Here is a 13817-nt window from a genome sequence, read left to right as displayed (position 1 = left end):
AAGAACATTATTTTCGTTATTAGTTTGCCCCTTATCATCAACAACTACATCTATATTATTTGCAGCTCCCTTTTCATAAGCTTCCAAAAACTGCTTTATCCTCATTGGTCGGGGACAGAAATCACCCACATCAGTTACATCTCTGTCCCCTTTACCTAGTTTAAATGCCTGTCCAAAAAAGTTCTAAATTCCTCACCGAGCACCTGGGTACCTCTGTATGATGGATGCAAACCATCCCTCTTAAACAACTCCCTATTAGACCACCTACTGACATCATGACTTACATAGCCAAAACCTTCAGCTTTACACCACTGCCTTAACCACACATTAAACTCTCCGATACACGTTGTTTTATCCTCTTGGCCACAAACCGGTAACACCTCTGAGAAAGTCACTGAATCAGTTATTTTATCCAGCTCCACACTTAGACATTGAAAATCTCTTTTTACTACATTAACATTTCTCTGGGACAAATCATTTGTGCCAAGATGCACCACCACATCAACGTTATTACCTTTACTCACAGTCTTAACAATGTTTGTAATCCGCCTCCTGTCCCTGCTGGCAGTGGCCCCTGGGAGACACCTCAGCACCTTAACCACATCCTTGCTCTGTCCCAAATCAACACCTCTAACGGTCGAATCACCCACAAGAAAATGTGTCCTCTTTTTATTTCTACTAACTGTACTTGATGGTTTGGTGACATTTACGACAACTTCCCCTTTGAACATCCCCTCATTCTCTGCCTGAGGGACCTTGCTAATATCTCCAACATCCTTACTATTTAAATCCGCAAGAACACTATAGGAATTCGATACAGAGAGACCAAAATTACTATGTTTTTGCTCAACTGCACGCAATCTTCCTGAACCGACAGTTGTCCACACAGCCCTCCTCCTCGGGGGGCGCTGTGGAAGTGGAGGCTGGACACATGGCTGCATTACAGCACGGAATTCTCTATTAACTGCATTCTAATTATCCTGATTCATATTGTCTTAGCTCAATTTATAAACTGTTATTTATGAATAAAGAAAAGTGTTCCCTAGGAAGAAAGCTTTAATTATCATTTATATACATGATATAATTACTAGTAAGAGAGAAACATTAGGACAGGGGACTGAAGGCATGCTGGTGCACTTATGCACATTCCTTACTGACTTCTTAGGAATCGGGAGAGGTCAACAGTGGATAGACTAAGGATAAAGTTTTGGGGTTAGGTGATGATATTACAGTCAGGTAGTGAGTTCCATGTATTTACTACTTGGTTACTAAAGTCATATTTCCTACAGTCAAGAGCGGTTTACTTTAAGTTTGTATCTGTTGTGTGCTCGTGTGTTGTTGTAGTTGAAGCTGAAGTAGTCAGTGATAGGAAGGATGTTGTAGCAGATGATTTTATGGGCATGCTTAGGTCGTGTTTAAGACGACGTAGTTCTAAGCTTTCTAAACCTAGGATTGTAAGTCTACTTGCGTAGGGTATTATATTGCAAGTGGAGGAGTGAAGGGTTCTTCTAGTAAAGTATTTCTGGACATGTTCTAGGGGGTTTATGTCCGAAATCCAGTGTGGATTCCAGACAGATGAGCTATATTGAAGGATTGGTCTGGCAAAAGTTTTGTATGCTCTGGTTAGTGGTGTGAGATTACCAGAGCAGAAACTACATAGGATTAGATTAACAACTCTTGAAGCCTTTTTGGCAATGTTGTTGCAGTGGGCTATGGCACTTAGGTCATTTGATATGAGTATTCCAAGGTCTTTTACGGAGTGAGGGTTGTCTGTAAGTCTTGTTTATTCAGCTTGTATTAGGTGTTCTGATTTTTTAGTTGAGAGTCGCTAGATGTTTGACCATTCAGACACAAAGTCAAGGTCTTTTTGGAGAGTAGCTGTGTTATCGGTGGTCTTGAAAAGTTTTACATTGTTGGCAAAGAGAACGCAGTTGTTTGTAATGTGATCACAAAGGTCATTTGTTTTTTTGTTTTTTTATAAAATAGTTTTTATTGAAATATATATTTTATAAAGACATTACAGAAAGAAAGGAAAGAAAATACATAAACATAACATACAAACAAACATTAATACAAATACAAACAATGCATAATTTTGGACATACCAACATAGACAAAGAGTTTTGAAAGCTTTTACAGCAGTTGCATTATGTGCAACACTTAACCAACAGAATATATTAAGACGAGCTTTAACCATCTACCACTATGATGGAAATCTTGCTTGAGAAGATAATAGAAAACAACACAGCTTCAAATCCATAATGAATTTACTTTTTTAATTGCTGCTTTTTATTTTTGTGGTTTTATTTAAGCATGCTAAGCTTCTGTATATTTTTTGTTTTTTAGATTTGACACAGTTGAAGGCATGTAAGTGGTCATTTCCATTTTTTAAAAGATTTAAATTAAAAAACAAGGCTTTTAATGTTAAGTGTAACATTTAAAACTTTAATTTCAGCTTGTGCATTTTATTTTGCTTTAATGTTTCTTTTTTTCTAAAATTTCCCTAACGCATCATTAAATATGATGACTAAAGAACATCTTTATCCACAGCCTAGAAAATGGTTTGGCTATAATTTGGTATAAAATACATTATTGATACTACTATATGAAGACATGTGAAGCTTATATCTCATCTTAAGAAGGTTATCTGAGCATGTAAAAGCAATATCTTGTGAAGACAAGGCTCAGAAATGGTTTACAAAAACTCATGTTTGGTTTTGTGTTCATAGGATAATTATTATTCTGCTATTTGTTCAACTGATCACATGCATCTAATTTTTGTACAATATAGAGAACAAATAATGATAAGCAGTATTATATATCATTATAATATGGTATTTCTCTGCCCAAACATCTTTTAAAATCTCCCCTTGATTCAGAATGCGGCCGCGAGAGTTATTGTGGGGTTACCTAGGTTCGCCCACGTCTCTCCTACACTCTGTGGCTTGCATTGGCTGCCAATCAGTTTCCAGTCACAATTCAAAGTGTTGGTAATGACCTAAAAAGCCCTACATGGCATCGGACCAGAATATCTCCAGGACCGTCTTCTGCCACACAAATCCCAGCGGCCGGTAAGGTCCCACAGAGTTGGCCTTCTCCGGGACCCATCGACTAAACAATGTCATCTGGCAGGCCCCAGGGGAAGAGCCTTCTCTGTGGCGGCCCTCTGGAATCAACTCCCCTCAGAGATCAGAACTGCCCCCACCCTCCTTATCTTTCATAAATTGCTTAAGACCCACCTATATTGCCAGGCATGGGGGAATTGAGACATCTCCCCCAGGCTTATATACCGTATATACTCGAGTATAAGCCGACCCGAGTATAAGCCAAGGCACCAGTTTTTGCCACAAAAACCTGGGAAAACTTATTGACCCGACTATAAGCCGAGGTTAGAAAATGCAGTGGCTACTGGTAACTTATAAAAATGGAAACCAATAAAATTTCATTAATTGAGACATCAGTAGATTAAATGTTTTAGAATATTTATTTTAAAGAAAACCAAAATTAGCTCTGTAAAAAAAGAGGGTAAACGAAAGCAATCTGGTAATAACAATAAATTAAAAAGTAAAAAAAGTAGCTCAATCAGCAACCAAGCTAAAACCTATTTCTAACCCTAACCCAGGGCTCTTTAAACTTGACAGTTTTAAGACTAGTGGACTTCAACTCCCAGAATTCCTGCACCAGCCATGCTACTTCAAGAGTAGGAGTTGAAGTCCACAAGCCCTAATCTTTCCAGGTTTGAAGACTTGCATTTCTAACCCTAACCCAGGGGTCTTTAAACTTGACGGTTTTAAGACTAGTGGACTTCAACTCCCAGAATTCCTGCACCAGCCATGCTACTTCAGGAGTAGGAGTTGAAGTCCACAAGCCTTAATCTTTCCAGGTTTGAAGACTGTTTCTAACCCTAACCCAGGGCTCTTTAAACTTGAGTTTTTAGAAGCCTGGAGAGAGTTCATGCTGCCCCCCCCCTTTAGCTTGCTGGCTGGCTCGTTGGCTTGATCTCCCACCCCTGATCCTCCCTCCTCCTCGTCTCCCTTTATTGCCCCATGTGTTGTGCGGGGAAGCAGATTTGCTAAAGAGATCCACTTGGGACGGCAGCAGGGAAAGGAGGAGGTGGAGAGCCAGAATAGCCCACAGCCGCGGGGGAGGAGGAGGAAAGAGATGCCCTCCTTCTCCTCCTTACCCTGCTGCCGTACCAAGTGGATCTCTTTAACAAATCTGCTTCTCTCTCCCCGGCTGGAGGCTTCTAAAGCCTGGAGAGAGTTCATGCCGTCCTGGTCCCCCCCACCTTTAGCTTGCTGGCTCTCTCCTCCGTCTCCCTTTATTGCCTCATGTGTTGTGCAGGGAAGCAGATTTGCTAAAGAGATCCACTTGGGACGGCAACAGGGAACTGAGGCGGAGGAGAGCCAGAATAGCCCACAGCCGCGGGGGAGGAGGAAAGGAAAGCGCTGTCCTCCTCCTCCTTCTCCTCCTTCCCCTGCTGCCGTACCAAATGGATCTCTGTAACAAATCTGCTTCTCTCTCCGGCTGGAGGCTTCTAAATGCTGGAGAGAGTTCATGCCATCCCGTCCTCCCCGTTTAGCTTACTGGCGGGGCGCCCTCTTGTGGTGATTCGGCGCCCTCTTGTGGTGACTCGAGTATAAGCCGAGGTCGGGTTTTTCAGCCCATTTTTTTGGGCTGAAAAACTCGGCTTATACTCGAGTATATACGGTAGTTTTATGTATGGTATGCTTTCGTTGTATGGTTTTTAAATGTTGGATTTTTAGATACTTTCTTTTATATATTAGATTTGTTACTTTGTACATTGTTATTATTCTTGTAGTGAGCTGCCCCGAGTCTGCGGAGAGGGGCGGCATACAAATCTAATAAATTATTATTATTATTATTATTATTATTATTATTATTATTATTATTACTACTACTACTACTACTACTACTATTATTATTGATTCAGTTCTTTCTTATATTGCTGGATTTCTATTTTTGAAAATAGAAATCCAGCAATATAAGGCAGATATGTGAAGTTTTAATGTAACTACAATTTTAAACAAAATCAGTTAAGTAATTTATTTTATTAATTGGATTTATATGCTGCCCCTCCCCAAGAACCTATGTTAGCATAGTATAAATCCTGGTGGTCTCATGAAATCAGATTGGTTTTGTATGTAGATTTTGATATGTTCAAAATAGAATATGGAGCATTTTCTACTGTTTGAACCTGTTATGATAGGGATTCCTAAAAGAACTTCTATGAAAAATAGTTCATTTTTAATTGCTTAGAATGTGAATTTGATTTATTTCAATTATTGTTGTTGTTGTTGTTTTGTAAACCCCCCAGAGTCAATTAGAGTGAGTGGGAAACCATATAAATTCTCTTATATAAAATGAATAAATTTCCAAAATGATTCAAGTTGAAATGTTTGAAATTTTTTGTTTTAAACTTGGGATAGCATTCATGTTCAGGACAGGTAGTTTCAAGAAGCTTTGTTTGTTTGTTTGTTTGTTTGTTTGTTTGTTTGTTAGGTTTCTATGCTGCCCTTCTTGAGGCGACTCAGGGCGGCATACAACATTAAATATAACAATATATGAGAAATCTAAATAACTATAAAATTATGAAAAATTACTAAAAAAACATTTTAGTACACTCACACACATGTACACCCACATATATTCATCCAATCCAATCCAATCATATCTAGTAACAGCCAGAGACAGTCTCATCACTCATGGCCACCATGCCCGCCGGCAGAGGTAGGTCTTTAAAGCTTTACGAAACACCAGGATGGAGCGGGAGGTATGTATCTTCGGAGGGAGTTTGTTCCAGAGGGCTAGGGCCACCACAGAGAAGGCTCTTCCCCTAGGCCCTGCCAGTTGACATTGGAGAAGGCCGACTCTGTAAGATCTAACTGACCATTGGGATACATGAGGCAGAAGACGGTCCCAAAGATAATTTGGTCCTAACCCATGTAGGGCTTTATAGGTCATAACCAGCACTTTGAATTGGGCCCGGAGACCAATTGGCAACCAGTGCAGCTCATGGAGTGGTGTTGAAATGTGGGCAGATCTTGGTAATCCCACTAGAGCTTGCGCGGCTGAATTTTGCACAATTTATCATCTCCGAACTGTCTTCAAAGGCAGCCCCATGTAGAGAGCATTGCAGTAATTGAACCTCGAGGTGATAAGGGTGGGATGACTTAGAAGTGACTCCCTGTCCAGATAGGGCCGCAACTGGCGCACAAGGTGTATGCGTGCAAATGCCCCCCTTGCCACAGCCGAGAGATGGTCTTCTAAGCTCAGCCGTGATCGAGGAGGATGCCCAAGTTGCGTACCCTCTCTGAGGGGGGCAAAGACTCCCCCCCCCCCAGGGTAATGGACGGACAGTTGGTATTGTGCCTGGGAGGCTAAACCCACAGCCACTCCGTCTTGTCAGGGTTGAGTCTGAGCCTATTAACACTCATCCAGACCCTGACACCTTCCAGACACTGGCACATTACCTCCACTGCTTCACTGAGTGGACATGGGGTAGAAATGTATAGCTGCATATCATCAGCATACTGATGGTAACTCACCCTGTGCCCTTGGATGATCTCACCCAGCGGTTTCATGTAGATATTAAACAGCAGGGGCGAGAGGACCGACCCCTGAGGAACCCCACAAGGGAGGGACCTAGGAGTTGACCTCTGGTCACCTGATAACACCGACTGCAACCAACCAGAGAGTTAGGAGGAGAACCACCGTAAAATGGTGCCTCCCACTCCCTTCAGCCAGCACAGAGGGATACCATGGTTGATGGTATCAAAAACTGCTGAGAGATCAAGAAGCACCAGGACAGAGGATAAACCCCTGTCCCGGGCCCACCAGAGATCAACCATCAGCGCGCCCAAAGCAGTTTCAGTGCTGTAGCTAGGCCTGAATCCTAACTGCCAAAGGCCCAGATAATCGGCTTCATCCAAGGACCGCTGCAGCTGGAGCGACACCACCTTCTAAACAATCTTCCCTATAAAGGGAAGGTTGGAGACAGGATGATAGCTGTTTAAAACAGCTGGGTCCAGGGAAGGCTTCTTGAGGAGGGGGCACACGTGCCTCCTTGCAGGGAGCCAGGAAGGACCCCTCCCTCAATGAAGGGTTGACAATCTCCTGGACCAGCCCCTTTTCACTTCCCTGCTGGCCGCCTTGTCAGACGTCACCAGATCAAATTCCCACAGACAACAGGACTAAGACTGTCACCTCAACTGGCTCATTGCATTCCATTCAGAGTCAAGGTCTGTCCGGATCTGAGCGATTTTATCTGCAAAAAACTCATTAAAATCCTGTAAGGGTTCCTCAACTCTCCCCTGGTTAAGGAGGGAGCGAGTCACCCTAAACAGGGCAGCTGGGGAGATTGCGCTGATGCAATCAAGGCGGCATGATACGCACATCTTGCCACCTTGAATGTCACTTTATAAGTCTCAATATAAGCTGTTAAAAGTGCTTGGTCGGATTCAGATGTACTTTTCCTCCAACACATCTCTAGACGTCTCTTCTGGCATTTCATCCTTGAGTTCCTCAGTAAATCAAGGAGCTCTCCAAGATCCACTGCCACAGAGAGGTCACAAGGGTGCAGTTCAGTCTGGAGCACCCCTTGTGGGTGTATTCCTGGCCAATGCTTGCTTGCTTGCTTGCTTGCTTGCTTGCTTGCTTGCTTGCTTGCTTGCTTGCTTGCTTGCTTGCTTGCTTGCTTGCTTGCTTGCTTGCTTGCTTGCTTGCTTGCTTGCTTGCTTGCTTGCTTGCTTGCTTGCTTGCTTGCTTGCTTGCTTGCTTGCTTGCTTGCTTGCTTGCTTGCTTGCTTACTTACTTAGTTTGTTTGTTTGTTTGTTTGTTTGTTTGTTTGTTTGTTTGTTTGTTGGATTTGTATGCCGCCCCTCTCCGAAGACTCAGGGCGGCTAACAACAATATAAAAAGACAATGTAAACAAATCTAATATTAAAAATAATCTTAAAAACCCCAATTTAAAGAACCACTCATACATACAAGCATACCAGGTATAAATTCTATAAGCCTAGGGGGAAGGGAAATTTCAATTCCCCCATGCCTGACGACAGAGGTGGGTTTTAAGGAGCTTGCGAAAGGCAAGGAGGGTGGGGGCAACTCTGATATCTGGGGGGAGCTGGTTCCAGAGGGTCGGGGCCGCCACAGAGAAGGTTCTTCTCCTGGGTCCCGCCAAACGACATTGCTTAGTCGACGGGACCCGGAGAAGCCAACTCTGTGGGACCTAACCGGTCGCTGGGATTCGTGCGGCAGAAGGCGATCCCGGAGATATTCTGGTCCGATGCCATGAAGGGCTTTATAGGTCATAACCAACACTTTGAATTGTGACCATAGTTTCCTCTAAGCTGAGCAGTGAGCAATCGCTCACTTAAAAATCATCATCAACTCAGAGTTTTCCAAACCTGCCCAGAAGCCGAGAGGGAAGGAGAGAGAGAGGAAGAGAGAGAAACAGATAGAAAAAAGAGAGGAAGGAAAAAAGAAAGAAAAAGAATGAGAGGAAGGAAGAGAGAAAGAAAATCAAAATCTAGTTTGAAACTAGCTCAACTATTTAAGTGGCATTTTGATATTGATAGAGTTGCCCTATTATGAGCTCACTGTTAGAGACACACAGTACAGTATTTTATTTTGAAATTCGCTGAGGCAAAACGGTGGGTTTGTTTGTTTGTTTGTTTGTTTGTTTATTTATTATTTCTGTGCTGCCCAGTCCCAAAGGGACTGCCGCTCAGACACTATACTTTTCCGGCCACCCCAAAAAAAAATTAGAGGGAACACTGATTGTGACCGGAAATTGATCGGCAACCAATGTAGATTGCGGAGTGTTGGTGTAACATGGGCATACCTGGGGAAGCCCATGATTGCTCTCGCAGCTGCATTCTGCACGATCTGAAGTTTCCAAACACTTTTCAAAGGTAGCCCCATGTAGAGAGCATTATAGTAGTCGAACCTCGAAGTGATGAGGGCATGAGTGACTGTGAGCAGTGAGTCCCTCTACCTACAGTGATACCTCTACCTGCAGTGATACCTCTACCTAAACATCTACTTATGAACTTTTCTAGATAAGAACCAGGTGTTCAAGATTTTTATGCCTCTTCTCAAGAACCTTTTTCCACTTACAAACCTCAGCCTCTAAAACTGTAACCAGAAAAGGTAGGGAGAAGCCTCCATGGGGCCTCTCTAGGAATCTCCTGGGAGGAAACAGGGCTGAAAAGGCGGAAAGAAGCCTCTATGGGGCCTCTTGAGGAATCTCCGGGAGGAAACAGGGCTGGAAAAGGCGGGGAGAAGCCTCCATGGGGATTCTCTAGGAATCTCCTGGGAGGAAACAGCCTCCACCCTCTCTTTGGTTTCCCCAATCGCACACATTATTTTCTTTTGCATTTATTCCTATGGGAAAAATTGTTTCTTCTTACAAATTTTTCTACTTAAGAACCTGGTCATGGAACGAATTAAGTTCATAAGTAGAGGTACCGTTGTACCAGGGACTCTGTCGAAATGTGTATAAGCGAAGCCAGTTAAAACTCCGAAAGCCCTCTGGTCCATCAGACGTCTGGGGCTGAACCACCTAATTGGTCCCGCCCCCCTGCGGGGAAGGATTAGAGCCTGAAGCTCAAGTTGTAGCAGAACATGATCTCACCATGATAAGGGTAAAATGTCTAGCCCCCTTAATTTCAGATCATTGCTCAACTGCTCCGAATGGAATACCATATCGGGTGTGTGCTCCCCTTCGTGAGTTGGACCCTGAGTTACTTGAGTCAGATCTATGGTTGCCATGGAAGCCATGAACTCCCATTCCAGGGCAGCGGATCCACCAAGGAATGATGTATTAAAGTCCCCAAGAACAATGAGTCTTGGGAACTTCACCACCAGCCTGGCTACCTCTTCGAGCAGCATGGGCAGGGCTGTTGAGACACAGCTGTGAGGCAGGTATGTGAGCAACAAGCCCACCTGAACTCCTAGGTCCAGCTTCACAAAGAGATACTCACAACCTGGTATCTCAGGAGCAGTGAGTCTGCATAGGTTAAGAGTCTCTTTGGCTATGATAGCCACTCCTCTCCCCTTCCCTAGAGTCGCGACTGGTGCCACACCTGAAACTAGCTGGGCACGTGTCAGAGAAAGGAACTCCTCCCTCCAGGCCCAGCCAGGTCTCAGTAACACACATCAGGTCGGCCTCCTTCAGGAGTAAATCAACCGACCTGGCATTGAGCAGTCCAGGTCCAGATTTCGCCTATCATCAGTACCCCGGGTCGGGCTCAAGGGGCCAGAACAAGGGATTGCTTTCAAGCAGCGAGCCCTAGTTGTGTGGCCTACCCAGTGGCTTCCACTATATCTACCTCTTCCCAGCACGACTGGAATATTCTGGCCCTCTACCTCTCCAGAGATAGAATCCCTCACTCCCCCAGCAGACTGGCTTTTCCGTTCAACCCATTCACCTCACTCATACTCCTCATCCAATCCATTCATATTCCAATCAATATTACTATATACATTCCACAGTTATTCTTCTAAAATGACCCCCCTCCCAAATAAGTTAATTAAAAATTAAAGTGAGCTAAAAACCTATTTGTTAAACTAAAAAACCCTGTTAGTTAAAAAAACATACGGCTACAGATATAAAAAATTGCCCTCTCCTCTCCTCCAGTAAGTATCCTCTCCTCAAATGTGGGGCAATAATATTATTAAAAAACATCTCTGATATAAACAATGCTACATATAAAGGAAAAATTCAATTCTGGGTTGGTGTATGATATCCTGGGTCTAATATTATCCCAATAAATTTTGTTGATATTTACTAAAGCAAGGATCAAATTAATTAAGGCCTTCAACATAGTGTTTGTATCACAAGTGTGCTCTGCTCGTAATGTTGGTTATAGTGTCTAATATTAAAATGTTAGCTCTTCCTTTCACTGGGTGTTCCAATAACTAGCCCTCCAATAATCCAAAATCCATTAGAAGGAAATCCCTAGCCCTTCACAGCTGTAAGTAATTCTGTCCCCAATAATTTCTGAACCTTAGCTTTCCACTGGTGGCTCTCACCTACCAGCTTGGTTATGCTCTTTTCAAGATCTTCTCAGTCCATCATTTCCTCACAGTCTCAATGTAATCTCAACTGACCTTCTCATCGTTCATCTCCAGGAAGGGGCTTCCCAGTTCAAAAAGCCAAATACACATCCCCGCTGCTGGCCCCAGGCATGAAGACACTCGCTGCTCTCACCTGCCAGCGTCGGGGCCCAGTCCTCAGCAACCGGTCTGCTTGGTCTCGGTCCAGGGGCTCCCAGTTCAAAACTAAATGCCAAATACATGCTGTCCTCTGTCGCTGGTTTCAGATGCCAGGCACCCGCCGCTCTCACTCACCGGCATCAGATCCAATCCTCAGTGGTTAGCTCGATTCCCGCAACACAGCAGCATGGCAAATTCTCCTCTCTCCCCTCCCGGCTCGTTTCCACTGTCTCCACTGTCCACCATCTGTGGTCCGGCTCAGCGCAGTTCAACTTGGCTCACCTCTGCTTATTGGGAGTATCAGTTCGCAGCATCACAATTTGTTCTCCGATCCTAAAGCCAACTTAAGTTAACTCAATGGTTCAAACACACCAAAACCAAGTCCCCAGAAAATAAGGAACCCACTGGGGTAAATACAAACAAGGGGCAAAGCCTATATAAAAAACTAAACTAGATGTTAAACCGTTATCCACGGCAGTGCGACCTCCAACTCCCTTCCTCACAGCCACTGGAACCGGAGTTCCAGGTTTATGGCTGAAACACTTCAAAAGAATTTATGGCTTGAAACTCTTCAAAATGAAACGTGCACTCCTGTTTGTGAGACTCTTCTATATATATAAAACTCATCAAATTATTGGCTGAATTTTAGAACCCTGTTCCATTTAGATAGAATTCTTAATATTCTTTATTGGCCAAATGTGATTGAACACGTAAGGATTTTGTCTTTGGTGCATATGCTCTCAGCTAACATAAAAGAAAAAGATATATTTGTCAAGAATCATGAGGTACAATACTTAATGATTGTCATAGGGATCAAATAAGAAATGAGGAAATAATATTAATAAAAATTGTAGGAATACAAGCAACAAGTTACAATCATAAGTGGGAAGAAATGGGTGATAGGAATGATGAGAAAAAACTAGTAGAAATAGTAGTGCAGACTTAGTCAATAGTTTGACAGTGTTGAGGAAATTATTTGTTTAGCAGTTGTACCTATTCATGCACAGATTCAAATTCCAAATTCTACTATCCCTTTTTCAGAAGCAGTGACTTATTAACACAGCTCTAAAGCACTTAAAGAGAGTTGTTGAAAATTCCTATTTACATTGCAATCTATTTTATGTGGGGATAATATCCAATACATCAAGAAAGTTCTATATTTTTCTTCTAAAATTATATATAGTAAAGGGCACAGTTAGAATAATTTTCCTTTGACAATCTAGACCACATTCTTCCTCCAAACTGGCACCTTCCAACGAATTTTAATTGTAACTGATTTAAGGATGTTCCAAATATATCTGTCTGATTACTTTTTCCTCAGTCTTCTCTAATACAGTGGTACCTCGGTTCTCGACCATAATCCGTTCTAGAACTGTGGTTGAGAACCGATTTGGTTGAGAACCAAATTAATTTATCCCATAGGAAATAATGGAAATGTATTTAATTGGTTCCCAGCCCATTGACTTGCTGGGAACCAATTAAATCTACAGTATTTCCTCTATTCCCTATGGGATAAAGATCTCAGGGAACGGGATGAGAGGGAATGGGAGTCAGAACGCCCCTCCTGGCCGCCCTCTTAATAGCCTTCCAGTCTCTACCTTGTAACTTCTCCATGCAACAGGAAGGGTAGGGCTGGCTACAATACCGGCAGCTTCGTGGGGGCTACTTTCCACAGCGTTCAGTCGGTTACCTAAAAGCAGCTGCACCAAATTTTTTTTCCCTGGCGGTGGCGGCTCTGTCGGCTTCCCTTCGAGGAGCAACAGCAGCATCAGGAACGTCACATGAAGGGAAGCCGCCGGAACCGCCACGGGGAAAGAAAAAGTTGGTGCAGCAGCGTCGGGAATGTCGCGCGGTTCAGTTGGTTACCTCCAGGCAGTTGCACCAACTTTTTCTTTCCCCGTGGCGGCTCCAGTGGCTTCCCTTCCCGTGACGTTCCTGACGCTGCTGTTGCTCCTCGAAGGGAAGCCGACGGAGCCGCCACCGCCGGGGGAAAAAAATTGGTGCAGCTGCTTGTAGGTAACCGACTGAACGCTGAGGAAAGTAGCCCCCACGAAGCTGCCGGTATTGTAGCCAGCCCTACCCTTCCTGCTGCGTAGAGAAGTTACAAGGTAGAGACTGGAAGGCTATTAAGAGGGTGGCCAGGAGGGGCGTTCCGACTCCCATTCCCTCTCACCTCGTCCCTCAAATCTTACATTTCGGATAGAAAACAAAATTTTCTGTTCAGTAATCCGAATTTTTGTTCGGATACTGAAGCAAATTTTTGCAGAAAATTTTGTTCGGTATCCGAAATGTACGAGAAAGGAAGCGTTCGAAAACCGAGGTACCACTGTACTTGCTAACTACTTCTTTCCTATGTTAGTTCAGTGTCTTTCTTTCTCATTTTTATTAATCTATTTCAATTTGATTGGATAACTGTTTCTCAGTCTTCCCTCCCCCCTTTCATTCTCCCTTTTTCCTGGGTTCTTTCTTAGCTGCTATTATATAAATCAATTACCAAGTCATTTCCCGCTATAATTGTCAAATTGTGGCACCAACCAAATAGATAACATTTTTCTTGTGTGTGTGTGTGTGTGTGT

General features: G+C 43.4%; 1 protein-coding gene across 3 annotated transcripts in view; it reads left to right on the top strand.

The window, feature by feature from the left end:
* Nucleotides 1-13817, top strand: part of SEPTIN7 (septin 7) — a 157287-nt gene that overhangs the window by 119600 nt on the left and 23870 nt on the right. For 2 of the 3 annotated variants that reach the window (XM_070726307.1, XM_070726306.1), the window contains one exon: nt 2347-2367. The exons of the other annotated variant lie outside the window; for it this stretch is intronic. In XM_070726307.1, the coding sequence (XP_070582408.1) occupies nt 2347-2367 (21 nt within the window). The remainder of the gene's footprint in view (nt 1-2346; nt 2368-13817) is intronic. 3 annotated transcript variants of the gene reach the window in all.

Source organism: Erythrolamprus reginae, chromosome Z (assembly GCF_031021105.1).
Source record: "Erythrolamprus reginae isolate rEryReg1 chromosome Z, rEryReg1.hap1, whole genome shotgun sequence".
Taxonomy (NCBI): Eukaryota; Metazoa; Chordata; class Lepidosauria; order Squamata; family Dipsadidae; genus Erythrolamprus; species Erythrolamprus reginae.
The sequence above is the reverse complement of the archived record's forward strand: the minus strand, read 5'-3'. Positions and strand labels throughout refer to the sequence as shown.